Raw genomic sequence first — 22,179 nt, forward strand, 5'->3', positions numbered from 1 at the left:
CCTGCCCCCCCCCCACCTCCCCCCCTCCCAGCCCTGGCACTTCCCCTGCCGCCTCCTCCTGAGACCCAGCACAGCCCGGCAGGGACAACCTGCGGGGGGACCCGCCGCAGCCCCCGCTGCACTCCCAGGGGCGGGGGGGACAGCTCAGGCTGAAGGGGGTCAGCCTTGCCCGTGGGGCAGGACCTCTCTTGGAGGGGTGCACAGTCCCAGCACCCTGCACAGCAGCAGCCCAGAGGCAAATCATGACAACGACCTAACAGCATCGTTGACCGCAATTTTTCAGACAATAAATCCCACTGATGTAATGCAACTCTGACCGAGCACTACGGTCACTAGAGCCGGGACTAAGCCAAAACCACCTCCAAAGCACAGATGCCCGCAGTGCCCCGGCTCAGAGGGTGCAGAGACTGTGCATTTCCTTGCTGATGGCCTCAGGAATAATAGTTCCCAAATAGTTTGAGAAAATGGAGTCAAAGGGGCTGGTTATGGCATGGTTGAAACCAGCCCATTCTTCCTTACCGAGGGAACCAGGCTGCGCTTGTTTGGGAAATGGGTGTCCTCTAGTGGATTCAGCATTGCTGAAAATAACTTGTAGTATTCTTACAAGCTGTAGCCTATAACCTTTCTCCATTTGCAGATTTCTGGTTTCTCAGGGAACATGCAGATTGTCGGTGCAATTAACATGACCTCTGACAAGAGACTTCATTACCTATGAGGCATCTGGAAATAATCCCTCCCGTTGAAAATGAGCCCTTGGCTCTCAGATGCATCTGCCACCTCTGGTCTGACTCACCTGAGCAAGCCATCAGCTGGGAGACAGATCGAGTGGTCCCTAAAGCATTTCCCTTGGATTAAATGGAATGACGCATTCTCCACTGCACAGGCTGCAACGCCCTCAGCACACCGAAGCATGCATGTGCATGTCAGGACGCTGAACAGGAGGTCACATCTCGTACTGCTCCGGGAACGCTTTACTGGCCTGAATTAAAAATTATGGCCGCAAGGGTGGAAGCACAGGGGCTGGGCAGCTGTGCTTCCCAGGAGGGATCTTCCACCACTCCAGCTCAAGCCAACTCTTGCCATTCCAGAAAGCCAAGCAGAGAGCAGCACCACGTCAGCGCTGCCTTCTGCTTCACCTCTGCAAACTAGTGCAGCTTAAGGCAGGACAAGATTTTGATTCTCAGTTTCTGTGTCACTCCCTCCTCTGGGCTGCCTCGGTGGCTCTCGGGCTGGGGAGCAGCTCTGTCTGCACGTTTCACCAACACCAGCTGATCTGCGACGCTCCCCAACCAAGCTGCCTAATTCAGCAGCCAGGGAGAGGTAAAGCTCCTCTCCCCTCTGCAGTGTGGGAAGCATCCAGCACGGCGGGGAGCTGGGGAGCTGCAACTGGGAGGGAACAGCAGCTGCTTCTGAACTGGCTGGGAAGGCCGCTCTGCCTTCATTCACCTTCCTGCAAAGGCAACAACTAATGAAGACACTTCAGCATAAAATTAGTAACAAGATGTAGCACGCTTATTTTTAACAAAGTGACCTTCATCAAGCTCAGAGCTCTTTTTGCTTAATTTTTTCCAAAATAAAAGCCAAGTCAATCATGAAATGCCAGGAGAAGATGTTAACTCTTTATTAATAAATTGATTTAGAAAGGCTTAGCGAGACAGGATTAATGGATTTGATGGTCAAAAAGGACCGCTGTAATCTTCTAGTCTGACCTGCTGCAGAGCACAGGTCTGGACTTCCTGCAGCCCACCAATCAAGGCAGCTGCAAAAGGGCTTATCTTTTAATCCACGCCATGGAGAGTCTCTGAAAAGTCACTACATTCTGGTCCAATGGTCAGCCTCACTGTGAACACCACGCTCTCTGTTTCCAGTTTTGTTATATCTGACTTCCACTTACAGCCTCTGGCTGTGTCAGCTGAAGTTCTTTAAATAGTATTCTTTATATATTGTGTTTCAAAGTATTAATGACTCTTTTACTCATGACTGCTTTATTTTACAGTATAAAAGTAATAATGGACTTGATTCTGGACTTAGTTACTCCCAAAACCACGTGGAATAAATTCATTCCTGAAATGGTTTCAATTTTACATTTCCATAACAGAGACCAAACCCTTCTCCACAAAGGTACAAAACAAGCAAATCCACGGGAGAGCAAGTCAGCTGTCCATGCTCCTCGGGGCCGCCTGCTATGTTGTGTAGACACTCTGAGCAGCTCAGTATGGAATGGTAAAAAAAAGAGTCAGCCGTAAAGTGCTAGGTTTTTTGAGGAACAAATGAAAAGTTTGATTACCAAAGCATGTCATATGTCTGAGCCCAGCTCTGCGCACTGCTTGTCTGATATGTGGTTAGCTAACGACTCTATGATGTCAAGAAGGAGTAGCTGACTTAGGGAGCGGAGATTTGGCAACTTGGAGACCTTCAAGGAAAAGAAAAACAGAACAGAAAAAACAGAAATAAATTAAAACCCTCCCCAAACCATAGCTGATGTATCACCGTTTTACCCCTGCCACCCCACGTGAAACAGGCAGGTCAGGCAAGTCAAAGGCTGGTCACGAACGGCGTGAAATCGCAGTCGCGGAGCTGGGCTGCAGAGGACGGCCCACGGGGGCTCCAGTCGCAGCTTCCTGTGCTTACAACCCAATTTGAGACTGCTGCATGGAGGGGATGGGAACGGAGAACAGCAGAAATGCTGACCCCAGCACTGCCTCTCTGAGAAAGGAGCCTAATTACTGGTTATATTGACAACTCTACTGCTAATGGATGCCAACTAAGCACTCTCCTAAAAAGCAAAGTCAGGCACCAGCACAGACCTGAACTTTGAAGTCTGTGTTTCTACGGAGAATGTGACTTGGGACCTGATCTCTTCGCTCCCGTGTGCTCCTAAGGAGAGGTTGTGCTTAGTGTCCATGCTGGTTTTGCTGGCACGCCTCCCGCAGTCAAAGCAGGTCACTGGAGCACTAGCCAACAAAAACCTTCGCCACGTCAGATATATGGGAATCTACAACAAACTTCATGCTCTTAGGCTGTTCAGAAGCTCAACTGTTATCAAAAAGGAGCTCTACACATTCCTTCCTTCTCCACAACCTCACAGTAATGAGCCAGTAATCCCTCTTTCGAGAGTTATTAACATACATGCCCAGCCTTGAAGGCAGACTCTGCCTACAAGCCTGTCCACTTATCCAACCTGTATTAACTGATCTAATAAAAGATATCTCCTCACTCTAAGAAGCTCGACTGTGATAAAGAATAAAGATGTCCCGAGCATCTTTTGAAACCCAGGAAGGAAACGGCTGAGTACGCATTCAGAAAGAGCTCAGGACATGTGCTTGAAGTAATACCCCCAAAGTAAGGGTCCGCGAGGACTGGGAGGGAAAGAGACCCCCTTAACACTGGTGGGAACCCTGCCCCTGCACCAAGGCACGCACTGCGGAGGAACAGATCAGGGTGTCAGCACAAACACTTCAGAACAGCAGTTTTATTAGGGCTTTTGCACAATACTGACACACAAAGAGCCTAAAACCACGTTGCCCAAACTAGCAAACCTCTGGGAACAGATCTTCAGTTAGTGTTCTTACTGTGGGGAAAACTCCTTAACAGTCCAAATCGAGAACAGTGTTAATCAAGCTGGAAGAACAGGATATCCCAACGGCCATACACCCGGCCTGCCTAAGCCTTGATGACCCACTGGGCTTGCGCAGCTAGAACAAATCACCCTTCAGAGCCTGTGGCTTGCCAGGGAGCAGAACGGCAAGCATTCGTGCCCAGCCACACATAGAGTCACCCAGCGCCAGGCCAAAAATCACACACTGAAGCCTCTCAGGCCAAAGAAAAACACTGCATAATTAAGATTTCTTCGTGCACATCTGTTTGACAGTCTTCCAGCCACATTTTGATGAAAACTGTTCTAACAGTCAACAGTTTAAATATAAAACATTTCCACATATTCTGGTTAGTGGAGTACAATTGAGTAACGCCCTTCAGTTCAAATCTCTTTTTCTGAAATGTCGCAACGTTCCTTTCCCCCGCGGTACGTTCTGGTGAGAATCGCGCCAACCTGTTTGTCTTCCTGTGGCCTCCACTGGGAAGTTGAGACCGTGAGACTTCAGCTCTCAGGGACTGTAACGCATTGACCCCAAACCCGAGGAGATGTCCCAACCACCAGGCTATCCTGTAACCCACGGTGGGACCATTCTCCGTCCCCTGCTGAAGTTGGGCCACCGCAGGATTCATGAGGCCAGAAGAAAATACATTAAGATAAAGGCAGGGGCTGTAACCTCATGCTGGGGACACTCCACTGAGAGTGCAATTTCTGGATGCTGGCTCCACTCTCAAAGCTTTTTATGCATTTTCAGTTATTTCTGAATGTAAAATGCATTACACTTGGGCAACTTAGGCATTTAATAAAGAGCCTGAATACCTCCTTCTGTCTCATCTCTAGATACAAACTGGGCTGAGTGGTGCTTTCCTTCCCCGTGGGCAGCAGCAGGAGGATTGCGAGATTAAATATACAGAAGATAGAGAGCTACTTGAATACTAACTAGGGAATTATTATCAGTAAGTGTGTAGCATCCAGAAATCTCAATTCCTATGATTTATCTATCGATTTCAACAATGCTAATGGTTGTGCAACAAACTTGTGACATGTTGGGAAACTCTCACGGAGGGATCGTATCTCATAGGAACAACTAAATGACAATACCCTTCTTCTCTCGAGTGAGGACAGGAATATCAGCATGTCAGGCTCTTGACCTTTCCTATCACTAATGCATCATCCCACGTATCAAAACATGGGAACTACAGAAAGCCCAGCCAGGATGTGGTAATTTGCCTTTTGAGCACATGACAGCCTAACATCTATGGCAGAGAATACTTCAAGAGAAATATGAACAGCACACTCGTAACCGCTAGGGAAAGAGACATTTGTGCCCTCAATACATAACAAACTTATCTTGCTATACACATGAGAACCCAACGATGGCATGGCGCAAAATTAACAGCTAGAACAAGTGGAAATGGAAGCAATTCCGTGTAACTTCTGTTTTGAAAGGTCTTCACATTTCCAGACCAGGCTGTTCTAGTCTTTCATTTATTTTAGTGTCAAAAGTATGCCTAGCAGACTTGTCAGTGAGTGTCAGTGATACGCAGCCAGCTCTCAGCTGTCTCACATCAGAAAGAATGAAGTGGATTCCTGTATTAATGCGTCTTTAACCAACGCAGCGACAGAGGACAGCAGCTCTCAAAAGCCCCAGAAAAGATGCAACCAACCTTGGTGAACTGGTGAACGATGATGTGCAGGCAGTGCCTCTTCATGTCCAGGGCCTGGGTCTTGTCAGCTGCCTCTAAAATCTAGAGCAAAACCAACGATGTGATTTTCCTTCTGCATGGCTCAGATGTACAGGACACAAACACTGTTCTGACTCAGAGGAGGTAATTCCTTTGAGCTAGGGAAACATCTCCATTTTTCACTACAAACCTGAATCTTTTCTGAACTATTCAAAAATAAGCCTTGGATTTAAAATGTGTGGAGTCCTCAGGAGACAATCAGCAGGAAATTGCAGATCTGTTTCAGAGCCAGGTTCCCTGAAGTGCCCCAGTGAGACTGGCACGGCAAGAGCAGTGGGTTCGGTCTGCCTACCTAGTAGATGGCTTTGTAGGCTTTCTTATCACAAAATATTTTTTTGCTAGCTTAAACTTCATTGCCAGATCCTGTCAGCATTACTGATAAAATAAGACTAACGTCACCTGCACATCACTGTTTGCCCTGGTACAAATGTCTACTGAAAAAAGGTTTGGAGTTGAGTGCTGAGCACATGGTACATCTTAAAAAGCCCTCTAGAAACACTGGTCTACAATGGGGGACGAAGAGCTCAGGAGGAACATCCTGTTGGCCAGTTCAGCAATATCTGCTAACACTTCAGCACAGGAGCACTAGTGATACAAAAAGCAGATATGGAAATAAAGCCGCTGAAGGCTGCACTCCTGCATACATGTTAACCACGCTGGGCCACTGTCATTAGAAGGGTTTGTGCAGTCTCAGCGGATGTCAGTTTGGAACCGACTCAGTGAACCTGGCACTGGGGGCACCCACTTGACTAGACCCTTCGGCTTTCCTGTATCTAAGTCAAGCAACTAATTAAAGCTGCTTGGGGACAATTACCTGGAGTACGTTCTCCACTGTGACATTCATTTCTAGATTCTGCTTACAATAGGCTTGCAGTCTGTTGTTGGAGAAGCCGTAATAGTAAGGTGCAGCAAAGAGGTAGCTGTTAATCTCATTAAGGGAAAAAACATAAAGCAAAGGTAACAGCACTGATTGTAAATACAAATCAACGACAGAAGTTAACATGCAGTGCCTGTTAATGCAACCCTGACAAATAATCCTCCCAGGTTGTGCCTGGCAATCTAGAGCAAAAGGAAGGGGAGCTGCTGTACCTGCACTTTAGACAGATACTTCAATTACTTTAGATTTAAGGATACAGGGAGTCTTCAGGAGGCATGTTTACTTCTCCATAATAAATGTATCTAAGCATGGATTCAAATGCTTGCTTGCTGGGAACCATTTCGCCTATAGAAATATTCACTTGCCCATCTTCTGGCATGAAGGAACGGAACATGGCTTCAAAGTAACTGGAAAAGGAAATAAAACTGATGTAACACATTCTGCAGACAGATGGTTTAACCCAGTATTGTTCAAAGGCTGCTATTAAGCCCTACAGCTTCCAAAGCAAATTCAGGTGACAACCTGGGCAAAAACACTGCTCAATTGTTGTTTCATGTATGTCTGCCTGTGAGAGAACTCCAAATATAATCCCCCTAATTTCCATCAGCACTACCTGAAATTTGTCTCCATTTCTTGAAAATTAGGGCACATGGTGCTTTGATTTTTGTCTAATTTGCATAAAACCCAGTAGAGAGCTTAAAGCATTATGAATTTCCTTGGTATCTACAGGCTGCCAATCATGCAGGGTTGTTTTAAGAGCTGTGAAATGCTTCTGGTAAAATACCACGGTAACTAATACTGAATATTTTTACTGGGACTGGAAAAAAATTGTGACAGTATTTGAAATAGAAATTTTATGTGAACACAATGACTTGCAGAACATAAAGGTGCAGGTACACAGAACACAAGCGAGGGACAAACCCACTTCACCCACATACTGAGGAGGGAGAATACTGCCCGTCTTCAGAAGGGTGAACTTGCCTCTGCAGCAACGTATGGGAACAATCTAGTCTCTGTTATGCACCACTTTTTGTTATGCTTATTCATACCCAGTCTTAAATATCAGCAAGTGAGAAAGAGATTCAAGTTTCACATGACTCAAAATGGATGTTCACCATCAGAAGACTCTTTCTGACCTCAGAGGACATCTGTTGCTTTCCACTTCACTGAAACTGACTTACACTTTACACCCTTTTTCCCTTCCTGTGACTTTACAGATTCTTTGTCTTGCAGTACACCTTCTTACACATCCTCTAGAGAATCTCTACAATTTTAATTTCCTCCTGTCTTTCCCTGCTGGGTATCAAATTGAAAAAAATATTTAATCACTGTTGCTTAAAGGCTTATTACACTCATTGAGCAAAGCTGCATCTCACACTTCATGCAGATACAAAGTTCCTCCCTGTCTTCTAAAAAAGGCAAGCTGACCCCCAGATTGCACAGCACTGAATTTTACACATACAATATTTGTTATCGTTTTAGTAAACAGCTACTCACCTGGAGCGGGCTGCTAGGATTGCTTTATGGGCTGGCCGTGGGTGGCCATCTAAGAGAAGGATGATATCACAGAATTCAGTCCCAGCTCCTTCTAGGTAAGCCTTCATGTCCTGAATTAAAGATGTTCCTGAAACAACATTTCATTATGTTCCTGAAAGTTAACATAATGAAATAGCTAAAGACACGATAGTTCCAGGTGACCAGGTACTATCAAACTAATATATGGCCAAGCCATAGCTCCAGACCCTCTTTCCTTTGGGACCCTTGGGGTGAGTTTGAGGCAGGCCCTTCCTCATAATCTTGGAGCAAAATGAGCTTCATCCTTCCCCATCGCAATCCATTACCTACTGCCCATCCCAGAAACAAACCTGGCAGCTCTGCTTTCAAACTGCTGACAGCAAACACCGGCAGTGGCCACGCTGAAAGGTGTTCTCTATAGATAAAGAAACCTGATTTTTCCCCACCCTTTTCTTCTCATTTCCAACCACCAGGAATATAAAATTTTGTCTCTTAATGGAAAAGCTTTCCCAAATCCTCAATAAAGGCTTCTTTTATCCAACATTTTAATTAACCTTTGAAAATACACAATAACTGAGAAATAGAGCACATTCAAGTCTGATCCAAATTCACTCATATTTTCAAAGTTCATCTTTCAATTTTTTGATGTTTGGGTCTCTTGCAGCGTTCCAGCTCCAGATACAGAAGCTGGCTATGCCATCTTCCCGGAGGGTGCACCTCTCTTCTCCCTGGGACAAATGCCAGCCAGAGGCTTTCTACTTGACCTTCCAGGACTGGCTTCCCCATCTTTTTCTCCAGTCCCCAATTCTTTTTGTGCAGTATTCCAAATCAATACTGGCAATGCCTCCGAATTTTGTGGCCTCAGCTAATCTCATTATTACATTCCTTTTTTTGTGTGTGTTGGGATGATGAAGTCTTGAATAAGGCTAGTCCCAAATCAGTCCTTGATGAATTCTGTAATAGAACTGTAAATCAAATCTTCTCCTTCCAGCACAATCACAGAATGAAAACTAAAGACATGACCATTAGTACAGGTTATTTATCTTCTCAAAGTCTTCTCCTCCATATCTTCTCTTCCTTTCTTCCATTAACTTTTCTTTTTCTTGGTTAATTTTTCCATGCTTTTTTTTTCCCTCTCCCCCTCTTTCTCTCACAATAAGGTCTACCTTGTCAGCACTGGCTTACTCACAAGATCTTCTGCCTTACTCCTGCTCCTTCTTCGGTGAAAACCTATGAGCAGGCCAACCCTCCCACTCAGCTTTGTTACCTTCTAGTCCACTTAAACTGAATGTCCACTGCCTTTTCTTTGAATCATCTCATGCCTCTTCTCTCCCTGAACAGAATCAGGGTATTTTATTGCAAGTAGAACACGACTATATTTAACATGACCTTTCATGTATTTTGATGGGGATAATGTTCTGAAGTGAACAGTGACTGAAGCTCACTGGAAAAAGAACCGGCATGCCCTGTCTTAGTCTGGGAAACAGCCTAAGCACAGTTATACCAACTGAAGAATCGGTGGTCTGCAGTGGTTTACTTCCTAGGCTGTTTCCTAGACTAAACAAACCATTAGCAATGCAAAAACAGCACAACTAATAATTTTATAAAGCATAAAGTTACCGATGTCAAGCGGCTGATCAGAATGTGTTCGAACAGGAGGTTGCTGTTTTCTCCGTACAATCTCCACTATGAGGGATGAAGAAAGATGCTCAAACTCCTTCATCATTATTACCTGATTAAAATGTGATTCCTTCACCACAAAGTTCAGGCAATGTTCCTTAAAAAAAAAAACAATTTTAATAAAAAAATTACAGTTTACTGTATGAAGTCATCCTACAGCATCACATAAATGTTACCATTTATGATGGCAAACTGCCATCCTTTTCTTACGACCCTCCACATGGATCCTGCAGCTGGAACTATCGAACAATGATCTCCTTCCTAAGTGACCATTTAGGCTCCCACTTGAACAGGAAATTCAGGACAATTCTAAGCATCCAGAAAAACCTGACTAAGAAATAATAACAAGAAAAAAATTATTGTCGCCCATCTAGCTGCTCTGAAGATTTCTAAAATGGGAATCTCGGGAGACGCCGCAAACCTCATGAAGCTAACTAAGATTGGTTGCTATTTCATAATAATTCTTTATACAATTAGATACCAAAAGTTAATTAGAAGGGTGAAGAGATCTTAACTCTTAACACTATACACTAAGGATACAAATAGTTTGCAGGATTTCCATGTGTGGATTTTGCCTTAACCTTTTCTGTAAAGGTTGCACAGTCTGAAAGAGCTCTTGTAGGTTCTTGTATGACAAACTTGCTAGAAAAATCATGTGGTGGAAAGGTGACAAATGAACCAGACCTAATGCTGAACAGTTAAAAGGACAAAAAACGGCACTTCATTTGCCAGTGCAAACCAAGGCTTTCCCTCAAAACACTTTCATAAGCAAAAAATACAATCTATTTTTTGTACTCACCATAAGGTGAGTACAAAATGCACCCAAAGAATAATTACTACTGTCCATTTTCTGCCAAGTTATTTCACCTGGGATCCACAGGGATCTGTCCAGGACCCATCTGTAAAATGTTTTAAACAATGACTAGGATGCCAGAAAGAGCAGCCTTCTGCAGATGGCACCCACCCACGAGGACTAACGCACACTTGAGAAGACAGGATGCCAACCGAAGGTGATCCTGACCAAATGGAGTTGTGTGGAAGAGCCCCTGTCACCCTGCTGGTAGCGAAGGCAGGCGGAGGTAGCTGGCTGATCTGAAATTATTGGCACTAGATCCATCAATGCTGAGATACTTGCTTGAGCTGCTGGGCAGCTAATGGCATCATGGTCCTATGCACGAAAGACTGTGCCAGCATTCATGTACTTGCTGCTGACTCTGCTGCTGTCCTCCTGGATGCCTCTCCTTTGCCCAAATCCAGTGCATAAAGGGTGCCTGAGGAAATGGTGGTGCATACTGGTTTGTCTAGCCCCACTCCGCTTGCAACCATCAGCTATACGTCCGACTGATGTGCACAGGCTGCTCAAATAGGTATCGCATGATCTTGGACTTGGGTGGAGGAGCTTCTTTGCAGCTTCAAGCAGAATCAGCTCTGGCCACTGTTGGTGGGACCCAGACCACCACAGCAAATCATGGTCTGAAGTGTGGGGGTATCGACTCTGTCTTGACTTTCAGCAAATGCCTAAAAGCCCTTGTCCCACTACATAGAGACGAAGAATTGCAGACACATTTTGTTTTTCAGTAGAGTGTTTTTCAGATCAAAGGCATGAGAACAGAATTTAGTTTTTCATCAGACCAGGTGAAAGAACCTGTTTGCAGTCTCTGTATAAAACAGTGGGACCAGAAAATGCACTGGTTCCATCTTGCTGCAGTGAGAGTGAACTGAGGAAGAGCCAAAGTCACTCTGCCCTTTACATCCTACAGGGCAGATATGCAAAAATATCAAACACTTATCGAAAACCTACATAATATTTATGAGCAACTGCAGAACAATCCACTCTAACATAACTCAAGCAACTATAATTATAGGAAAGAACTGAATTTGCAAAAGCTGATAGCTTTTGCAAAGCATTAATTACATCGATTTTGGTTTTTAAAATTTCTTATCAGTTACTTTGTATGCAAAATGTGATTACCTTTAGCTGATCCAGCTGAAGCTTGTTAGCGTTTTCACACACAATGAGCACATTCTGCAGATCTACGGATGCTTCAATATATTGAAGGCAGAGCTGTTCCAGTCGAGAGAGCTTGAAGTTTAAGGCTAGTTTGTATACATCCATAATAAGTAACACATCCTGCACATGACCTGAAATTACAAGAGAGAAAAATGCTGGAGAGCTCACAGAACAAAGAGAAACTTTTCTCTAAGTATTTCTTTTTACATCAGCTTGAGCATTCGGAATGGTAGAATGGTCAGCGATTGGAGTATTTTTATGAAGAAAAAAAATCCATTGCTGGTTAGACAAAATCTGAATTGATACTAAAAAAGGAGTTTCAAAATTGAGGCATGAAAGAGCCACCCCAAAAGATTTTTTGGACAAAGATTTTGTGACAATCTGGATCATAATTTTTTAAAACCCTCAAAAGAAAGTGAAGTCTCTAAAAACGCTGACAAGCTCCAAAGCTAGCAGCCCGATTTTCCAAAGTGCTCAGCTGCTAACAGCTCTGCTGAAGTCCTTGGTTTTTATGCAGTATTAGCAACCAACTCCCTGATTTTGACAAACCCTTATGAAGGCACTCCGTGCTTCTGCATGTACAGGTTGGAGGCTGGTCTAGAAGAGAGGGCTGAAGTAAGAGAGGGGCAGTGGGGACCCTCATAGGCCACTGCAGTGGGGCTACTGGGACACCAACTCAAGGAATAATCCTCCACAGCCTTTGCTTTCCTCACAGGAGATCTCTGGCCATCTGCTGTAACTACTTTTTGATAGAGAAAAACCTTCTTGCTTGTCACATGCTTTCCCTGTGTCTAATCAGGAAAATCCCATTTGATAAGCATGCCCAACTCTACTAGCTCAGCTTCTAGATGGATCCCCAAGGTGCTGCCCTCTGAACTGAGAGGAGCAACTAGGAATACAAATGGTCAGGACAGGGCCATTGGAGGATCCCAGCAGACAGGTAAGCACCAGGGAGAACGTTTGATGGGCTGGGGAGAAGGGTAGCAGGCTGCCTGGGAAGCCTGTATCAAAGGGGAGAGTTCAGTGTGATAACCCCTTCTTTGGTCTGATCCTGTCCTGCAACGAGCATGCTGAGGATCAGTGAACCTGCTGAGAGCGGGATCTGGCAATGTTGGCAGACATCAGTGAGAAGGTTCCCTCATTCCTGTTAATTAGGCTTGCTCTCAGACATGCCACCTCGCAGGGAAAGCCTTGAGACAACTGCATACAAATTATTATTTTCCTAAGAATTATCTTTTATAGAAAGGAAAGATCCTGGACTGAAACTGAAGCAAAGCTTCCAGTGTTCCACCATTCCATGTGGCTGCAGCTTCCCCAGCCCCATCAGCTGGAGTTCCCCCTGGGTATCCAGTCTGACTCCCACAGCCCAACAGACCTCATCACTCAGACAAAGCCAGGAGTTAGATTTGCTGTGTGGGAGCTGAGAGATCTCTGGCTATTACCTCTCAGCCTCCAACTGTTTTTAATGCAGGGATCTTCAGTGAATGCATCAAATGGATTTCTCCTTTCTTGAGGCATTCCTTTGGATTGGCATTTTGAAGAGATGATAAATACTGGCTTGCTCTGCCTTTCTGTGTGGGCTCAGTTTGCAACGGATCAAAACAATACCAGAAAAAGGAAATAAACCAACCCTGGATACATGGTCCTTCCAGGCAGGCTGCTGTAATGTTAAAATACCATAAAATTTTTGTTTGTTTGTTTGGGTTTTTTACAGCTTTTGGAAAGATCAAGAACCTGCTTTTCCTTGATGTTTGAAAAGAATTAGGAAAAAACAAAGCACTGTTAGTATGCTTTGATAGAAATCTGCTATTTTTTTTATCTCAGGTAAGTAATTAAGTGCTTAGAGCAGGACTGATCATCTGCAAATGCTCGATCTTGCTCTGTATCAAAATAAATGTTTGCTCCCCAGTTGCTAGTACTTCTTTTATCCTGCTGTCCTACCTTTGCGAGGGTATTTTATTTTATCCGTATACAGAAACTGCATGAGCACCTCGAAGGGTTGCGCCTCAGCCTCTCGGATGGGCACTTCCAGCAGCGGCTGCAGGCGGCACAACTTGACATTCCCACCAATCCCATCCTTCTGACACGCCGCATGTCCCTCATCTTCAATATCTTGCTTTGATTTCTGAGACAGAAAAAACACTCAAACACGGCAACAAGGCTGTGTCAGCTCACACACATTACTATCAAACCAGAGGAAAGATCCTTCCCATTTACTGCACAATCTTCAAGACCCAAGGTCTCGTTATCTTCAAGATTATCTTCAAGATAACAAGGAATTAATTTGTCTTAGACTTACTGTTCCATATCCTGTGACAAACATGGATCAGAACAAACGTGAGCTCCTGGATAAAGCTCAAAAGCAGGACCTCAGAAAAAGGGAGGAATGAATTCCACTGAGCTCACATTTCTGCCCCCAGCAGGAACAGCATCTCTCCTTGGAGAAGGAAGATGTAGGAGCAGGTTCCACAGACTCCTGCCTTGCAAAGTCAGAGCTCAAAGCGCTGCACAGAAGTATTTTAAGCCACTCTGTTACTTTCAAGTTTCACTTTGACAGCCTTTCCCTACAGCCTTTTCCAATGAAGAGGGAGGGCTGTGGGGTGGCAAAGCAATTAACTAAGGGGCAATGAGGCATCCCTATGTCTTACTGCAGGTTGTGTGCTAGCACTTCCTCAAAAGCAATAAAATGTTTGCTGCTGAAAAGCTGTAAGTAGTTAAAATTAGTAGACAATGAACCATAGGCACCAGACCTTCAACTCTGAAAAAAAAACAGGAAATACTAAGGTAAAGGGCACAGAGCCAGCCTCAAAACCTTAACACTGCCTTCCCTCTAATCTGTCTTATCTTGCAGGCCATCCCCAATAACATACAGCTTTTACCCTCCACAGAGGGAGGGGTACACATACCTCCCCAGGGGTATTCCACAAGATTAGAACTCAGACAGCTTCAAGAGCTCCCAAGAACCATACCGCCAAATCCAGATAACTGGATTAACTTTGGCTCCTCCATGTTACACTCCTCGCCTGGCCTGATATACATCCAGTAGCCTATGTTAATACTAATTATCCTCTTTATTTTACTTGCCCAAGAGCACCTTAGCATCAGACACTGCTCTGGTCCTACATCCGTTTCAGCAGATACTACCTTTTTCCTAACAACCTTATTTCCAAAATTGAGTAGAATAAGCATTACCTTGCCACAAGATTACTCTTCTAAAATACTCACCTGTTTCAACCTCTCCCTTGCCTGTATGATTTTCTTTTTCAGCCACTTGCAGCGAGCTGTAACAATTGCGGTGTGCCCTCGGACTCGTTCTTCCTTCTGTCAAAGGCAAAGGAATAACACATATTAAACTTTTATTCCCAAATCACATGGTGGTGGCAGATGGCAGAAGCCATAGAAACCTGGGCTGAACTCCAGGTTACTATACATTTAGTTTAAGTTAGAATGAAGGCAACCTTGCATCTGCTCTGCACGTCCACATGAAATTCAACGCCTATTTTCCCTAAAGGCTAATGGCAAACACCATTTGGAAAGAGTCTTTGTTACGTTCACTGAGTGGAAGCTGTTGTATAGGTTCAGTGTCACAGATATTGCTTCTTATTGTTGCATCTGATTTTCAGTTTAATTTCCTCTTTTCAAAACAACAGTATGTTTGTCCTTCATAACCTACTTCATCTGTTGTTGAGGATCTGTTATCTGATCTCTGCAAAGTTTTTTTGTTTGTTTTTTTTTTTGCAAAAGGAATGCAGGTAAGTTCAAATTTCTCATGTTTTTCTTCAGAAAACATGTTCTTTTTAACATTCTATAATTGTTTTCATTACTAGAGAATCATTCCCCTGTACTGCTTTTTCTCATTCTATTTTATTTCAGTAATTAAAAACAGCTCTTGAAATGATACATGGATCTGCAAACCACTGAGCTGCTTTTTCCAGGTGACAGTTGGGACCTCGGAGTAGAGAGATCATTAGTATCATTTTCACATTGCAACTATATATAATGTGCTCTGATAAATTCGGGTTATGTCTCAGTGATCCACTGATCTCAGTTTAAAAGTTTCTCCTCCTTTGCAGCTTTATAAATTTATCTGGATTAGTGGAACTTATTAAACCAGACAGACATCATTTTCACCAGTGACACTGCTCTTAAAACTTCATTCCCAGGGTTTCTGGCACAATCATCGTACAATTTGCTTTTTCCCAGCAAACATGCTACACATGCAGTAACACCCTCCTTGGCACCTTTTCAATAAATTCTACTCACCTCTCCCAAAACAAACTCCAAGTCACTGAACTGCCTGTTTTCCCACAGCCTTCCATAATCTTCATGTAGAGTGCATTTAGGGTAACAAGAAAACTAGAAAAAATAAAAACCCACAGAAGACAGAATTCATTTCAAATGGCTATATCCAACAGCGCTGTAGTTACATATACTATCACTGGATTTTCTTATTAACTTGACCTCAATGTAGTATATAAAGTAGAAAATAACAACCAAACCAAACACATGCAATGCTTCCTCTATGGTGAGGGTAATGAAGATAACACAGACTAACATGCAAGAAATGTCTCTCATCACTACTTGCAGATTTCAGGATTTGGTGGCTTGGAGTCTCACCCACTCTCAGGACTTGTCTGAAGGTCCCACGCAATAAAAATAAACTTGAGTGTAGGGGGGATTTGACCTGGTGTGAGTATCTTGAAGTTTAAAATTCCCATAGTTATTTGGAAGTTACTTGGGGGGTGGGAGTGCTGCATGAAGATAAAACTTCAGCACAAAATGCTCTGACCCAGGAACCCTGAACCTGACAGTACATGAAAAGGAACAGCCAATTTTTGGCTAAACATCCTGGCAAATCCTGTCTGATACACTTTTCAATAATTTGTCAAAATAAGTTGTCATGATCTGTTAGGACTTCAGAAGGCACTGGAGAGCTTGGCCTTACCAAAATGTCTGTTCAGATAACATATCTCAAAAGATTTTAAAGATATACATTAATCTTTGGCAGCTGAATCCGAAATGCCAAGGCTTCCTGCAGGAAGAATGCGAAATGAAAGCCATCAAACTGACAGCGAGCCAAACCAGAAACTCCGCCACGTCCAGAGACAGCCAGAAGGATTCACGCAGAATTGGCGTGGATGTTTGAGTACGTTTATCAGTGAATTACCTGGAACCTGTACATTTCTCCACTTCTAATGTTATTGTCCACTGTGCCACCAAAGATGTACATAGCATCTGAGATAACAGCTGCAGCATGGAAGAGTCTCCCGCTGGGTAACTAGGGAAAGAAAAGGACGAAATAGGTGAGGGAATAAACAAAAGCATCTTTTTTTTCCTCCCAAGAAAATGGGCCTGCAACAGATCAACAGTGAGAAGGGAAAATCAGTGTAGTCTGAAGTGACACAAATGCTTGCATCCTCAGACTGACATTTATTATATTTTAGGACTCTTTCCTACTGTATTTAGAACATACTTTCCAGTCACATTTAAAAACACCTATTCATTGCACCTTCTAATCAGAATGGTACGTACACAGGGCTCTACACATCATGAGAGTTACCAAATATATCATTTACCAAACTCAGACTGAAAGCTAAGTTTTACATAGAAAAATAAAATGCACTTCTAGAAATGAACAGATTCTGCAAATGTGATCACTATACAAACTCAGAGCTTATTTTGAATATTGTTGGGAACTCGAAAGGTAAATTATCATCTATCCCAGCAGGATATTGAACTCCAGGCTTGTAAATGCATGCCTTCCCCACAGCTTGCTGGGGCTGAACCATCTGGCTAACGAGCCCCTCCAGCAATGCCAGATTCTGCACAGAATCCCAAAGTTGGAGACGTTTACACAGCTAGCACCACGGAGTCAAGTCTCCTTTCTCCATCATGCCAGGTCCACAGAAAATAAAGCCACCCCACGCTGCATGAAGCCCCAGCTATTTATAGGACTGAGGGATTGGACCGTCCCATGCAACACACGCTTCACCTTGGAATTGCAAAATCGGACAATCTTTGAAGCGGGAAGGAGTCACTGCAAGTCAAAGCCGCAGTGACCCTCCTGCACGGGACTGACCACATCATTTTTACCCGTTTCTTCTAAAGTTACACAAAAGGTATCTGATCAAATTAGCACATCTCAAGGAGATATCTCACATAAAGTCTTCAAGTGGTGATAGTAACTTCATTTTTTTTTCTAGTTTGATCAGGCTTGTTTTGTCTTCCAGGCAGCAAATCTCATTAAATCTTTGCCTACAAAATAAAAAGCCCTCTGGTATAAGAAATCTTCTCTTCTCATACATATTTATAGACCCCACTCAAGTAAACTCAGACACGAAACAAGACTATGTTTATCTGGAGACACATATTTTCCAGGAAACCATGCTGACTAGCATTTTTCATTACCACCGAATTATCCCCTTTACCACAGCATCACACAATGGTCTAATTTAGCTTGTTACTCACCAGACTTTCCATGACTTTTTCTTTTCTTCAAACTACAGCTTTTAAGGATACAATCCCCCATGCAGTAACTAGGACCTGTTTTGGTTTTTTCTCAGATGTACAAACCACAGATTTGGTGACCTTAAAATGCATGTTCATCTGCGCCAGTTTAACAAGCAATCCAGATTCCTCTGGATAAGCAAGATACCTTCTGTCTCCGGCATACTTCATGGATATTTTATCAAAGAAGCTTTAAACTTGGGGTTAATAAATACTGTGATGGGAAGATTATGGAATAATATTGATCTATTAGTACATTCCTGTTGGGCCCCTGTTCAATACCCTTCCAAAAGAGGGTGAGATTACTGTCAAATATAATCTATTTTACATGACCTCTATTCATTCTTAGTAGTAATCTCATTAATTAAATAAAATGTACTGACTGAAAAAATAAAACATATTACAGTAGTTTAAAAATACATCAGTGACCTTTATCAACTGGACCTCCAACCTAATCCCAAAATATGAAGTTTGCTTGCCAGGACCTATTTCCACACTACTAGACGGGCTGATATTAGCTGTATTATAATATCTTTCTTACAACTGACTCTCCAACCAAAACCATAAAAGAACCCTATTTTGTCAGAGATCAAATGCAGGCCACCTGGTTTATACTTACTCAGGTCCATTTTCCCTGCCTTTTTTTTTTAAATAACCGGCATACTTCATGGATATTTTATCAAAGAAGCTTTAAACTTGGGGTTAATAAATACTGTGATGGGAAGATTATGGAATAATATTGATCTATTAGTACATTCCTGTTGGGCCCCTGTTCAATACCCTTCCAAAAGAGGGTGAGATTACTGTCAAATATAATCTATTTTACATGACCTCTATTCATTCTTAGTAGTAATCTCATTAATTAAATAAAATGTACTGACTGAAAAAATCAAACATATTACAGTAGTTTAAAAATACATCAGTGACCTTTATCAACTGGACCTCCAACCTAATCCCAAAATATGAAGTTTGCTTGCCAGGACCTATTTCCACACTACTAGACGGGCTGATATTAGCTGTATTATAATATCTTTCTTACAACTGACTCTCCAACCAAAACCAAAAAAGAACCCTATTCTGTCAGAGATCAAATGCAGGCCACCTGGTTTATACTTACTCAGGTCATTTTCCATTTTCCCTGTTTTTTAAATAAATAATACTTTAGCTTTGTTTTAATTGAAATAATTCTCAATATGCTCTAGTAGCTGCTTTTAAAAAGCAGCCATTGTATTTAACAACCACGGTTTTTTCAACCAAAAAAACTTACAGCATTTTCACAATTGGTGCCAGAAAGGAAACATGAATCATCTGAATATTTAACCAAGTAACACCATACTTGCTAGTCACATCATATTTAACTCAAACAATCTGTAAGGAACGTTATAACGATGATTTTTCATTTGTAATGGTTGGTACCGGAGCGGTCAAGGAAACAGAGCTTTGCCACTTACTAGTAACTTAAGCAATCAAACAATACTTTTTAAATACATGTAAAGAAATGTAAAATATGAAAGGATAGCCCAGAAAAAGAAAGGCCATATACAGTTCATCAAAACATTGTGCAGCTGAGGGTTTCAGGGTATTTGTTTTGCTGAATCAGAACAGCAGAATTCAAGCCAGCACAAACCCTCACACAGTGACAGCAATCCTGCCAAGTGGTGAGAGACCGATGCCATCCTCACGGAGAACAACACTCTGCCCTCCCAGGACCAAGGCTTTGGCCAGAGAAAAAATTTGGCCCAGTGCAAACCAAGGGAGCTCAGTCCTCAAGAAGAAAATATTCAGGGCAAAAAAAAATAAAAGGTTAATAGAGCTCAGGAGCATAAACAGGTAGAGAGAGACATGCTGGGCTCCATGTTCCTCATCCACCAATGCCAGATGCCAAACCCTGCCCTATCTTGAATTTTTTGTTGGGAGACCTCCCAAGATGCCAAATCCAGCTGCTGGATACGCTCAACCCAGGTACAGTTTATATGGAACAGATATGAAGTAATATCCCTTGTACTAGTGCACACAGTGAAATCTGATTTGATAAAACCCCAAGAAGGTCAGTTCATGCAAAGGTGGGACAAGAACCACAGTCTATAATAGAGCAAACCTGTCTAAAACCTGAAAGGCCAGTATCAAGCACTACAGGGTTGCAGCCACTGGATCACATTCCCCAGTAAGAGACTGAAAGAGAGTACAGAAACCCTGATTTTCAACACACACTCTACTACAAATAATTGTGTAGGTAGAAAATGGTGCACCATGTTTCTTCCTGTTCAAGCTATTCCTAGTACTTGGGCTGAATCTTCCTTGCTGCAGTTTAAGCATTAATCACATTAACTCTTGTCCTACCCACCAGAAACTAGGCATCTCCAGCTCTTTCAACTTTTCAATGGGGTCATACTTGCTGATTGCTCTTACAGCTTTCCTATGAATTCTCCCGATGGTCCGCATATTTGTACTCCATCCATCTGCACAAGTAAAGGATTACTACTAGTTGCAGTTTATTAGAACTGCCTTAGACAACAAGTCTATCACTTGTGAGTGACTCCCTGTTCGCAACACTATAAGCCAAGGTTACAGTTAGGAACTCCTGCACTCAGAGGAACAAAGTCACCATAGGGCGAATGTGAAACTAAGCCTTTGTTTTGCAATATAACACACATCCTAATTTCTGTCTTTTACAAGCACAGTCTAACCAACTGTCCCACACCCTGCTTGTGACATAGGAATGTGTTGGTCATCCTCATTTTACAGTTGGCAAAGAGGCTCAAAGAAATTGTATTAATTTTTCTGAGATTAATTTTTCTGATTTTAAGGTTATTCTGGTACTTTCTGCGTTCTAAGTCTGGCTGCTAGGGCTCTGAATCTGATATGGAGAAGTGCAGATTTCTGCTTAAGAGCTATCAGGTAATGAACATACACGTTATGCTATGAATCTGTCAGTGGTTTCTTTGGACAGTTTTCTTCTGATGTCCTCTCGCCCTCTTTTCTCCCAGTGTTTCACCTTGCCAAGTTCCAAAGTCCTGCCAGTAGTAAGACCACTGTCCCTTTGCAGTCCCATGAAACTCCATTTAGACTTGGCCATGTTCTAAACTGCTAAAAGTCAGCACTCTCTTCCTGCTGCTTATTGTTTCACTTGAAGCTAAAATCTTTCCAGTGTCATCCATGTTGGTCTATCCTTTGATCCTTACCCATTAGCTCCCAACTGGCTCACCACTCATCCCAAGGGAAAGCTCCAGGCACTCCTTCACATGGAGCACAACCCCTTCTCCTCACCTTCCCAGCCTGTCTTTCTGGTCGTGTGAGCTATCTCACCATGTCCAACAGGGCCATAGCTCTGCAACTTGTGCACGACCTTCTAATTCCTCCTGTCTCCTAAGCCACTTGTGTTTGTGTAGAGGTAGCCGAGATGGCTGTTTTCACAAGGGGAGAGCAAAGAGCTTTCCCAATCCTGTTGTACACCAGACACTTCCTCCCATGCCTTCACTTCTCTTCAGTTCATGGCAACCCTTCCCTGATGTACCTTAGTTGCAAATATTCCAGATAACAAGGTGAGAATTGCACTCAGGATTATAGTGATAAACAGAGCCATTACACTGTAGAGCCAGGCCTGTGTTAGGTATGCTTAACGATAAAGGCATACCAGTATACCTACGGGTAAAGTCCTCCTGGTATAATAATAACCGCTACCTAAAACCAGCACTGTGCAAACATAACTTGAGTCTGGCAGGTGAGATAATCTGTGCAAAGCTATACTTTTGATTTGCAATAACTGTAATTTCAGTAAAGGCTTCTGCAGGTGCAACTCCAGATGGTCACGTGCGAATTCAAAGGGCTATCGTCCTTCTCACTCCCAGTGCATACAAGAATACTAAAAATCACAGACTAAGATGCACTGCCAGTCTGAATGTATTTGTCAGCTCTAGATCCTATACTTAGCTCTCAATCAACGTGATCTCCTTACTTTATTAGCAGTGCCTGACAAAAAGAATTTTAGATTCAATCCTGACACCTCTGATGATCTGGGCTGGCACCCCTCTCCAACATACACTGCCCTGTTTCATCTGTTGAAGCGTTTTCCCTATTTAAGGTTAATGAGATTTGCAATCTGAGGCTCTTTTCAAGCTGGAATCTTTGCTTTCAAAAGCAGATCTCATCAGTCACCTTTGCTTCCCTTTCAGTATACCTTTCCACAATGCCGGCACGATTCGAGCCATCATTTTCAAAATTCAAGTATTTCAGAAGTCTTTTTTTTTTT

At 43.0% G+C, this 22,179-nt stretch overlaps 1 protein-coding gene across 2 annotated transcripts in view; it reads right to left on the bottom strand.

Moving 5' to 3' along the window:
* Positions 1–1,597: 1,597 nt before the first annotated feature.
* The window catches only part of LZTR1 (leucine zipper like transcription regulator 1), a 40,892-nt gene continuing 20,310 nt past the window's right edge, over positions 1,598–22,179 (bottom strand). Inside the window, exons 9-19 of one of the 2 annotated variants that reach the window (XM_019472755.1) lie at positions 16,591–16,701; positions 15,687–15,779; positions 14,649–14,744; positions 13,365–13,548; positions 11,385–11,554; positions 9,353–9,509; positions 7,715–7,841; positions 6,475–6,624; positions 6,155–6,260; positions 5,263–5,343; positions 1,598–2,413 (exon numbers count right to left, since the gene is read on the bottom strand). In XM_019472755.1, coding sequence (XP_019328300.1) covers positions 2,297–2,413; positions 5,263–5,343; positions 6,155–6,260; positions 6,475–6,624; positions 7,715–7,841; positions 9,353–9,509; positions 11,385–11,554; positions 13,365–13,548; positions 14,649–14,744; positions 15,687–15,779; positions 16,591–16,701 — 1,392 coding nt within the window. In that variant the 3' untranslated portion in view covers positions 1,598–2,296. The remainder of the gene's footprint in view (positions 2,414–5,262; positions 5,344–6,154; positions 6,261–6,474; positions 6,625–7,714; positions 7,842–9,352; positions 9,510–11,384; positions 11,555–13,364; positions 13,549–14,648; positions 14,745–15,686; positions 15,780–16,590; positions 16,702–22,179) is intronic. The other variant, XM_019472756.1, reaches the window with a different exon arrangement.

The sequence above is a fragment of the Aptenodytes forsteri genome, unplaced genomic scaffold, assembly GCF_000699145.1.
Source record: "Aptenodytes forsteri isolate BGI_AS27 unplaced genomic scaffold, ASM69914v1 Scaffold213, whole genome shotgun sequence".
In the NCBI taxonomy this organism is placed as follows: Eukaryota; Metazoa; Chordata; class Aves; order Sphenisciformes; family Spheniscidae; genus Aptenodytes; species Aptenodytes forsteri.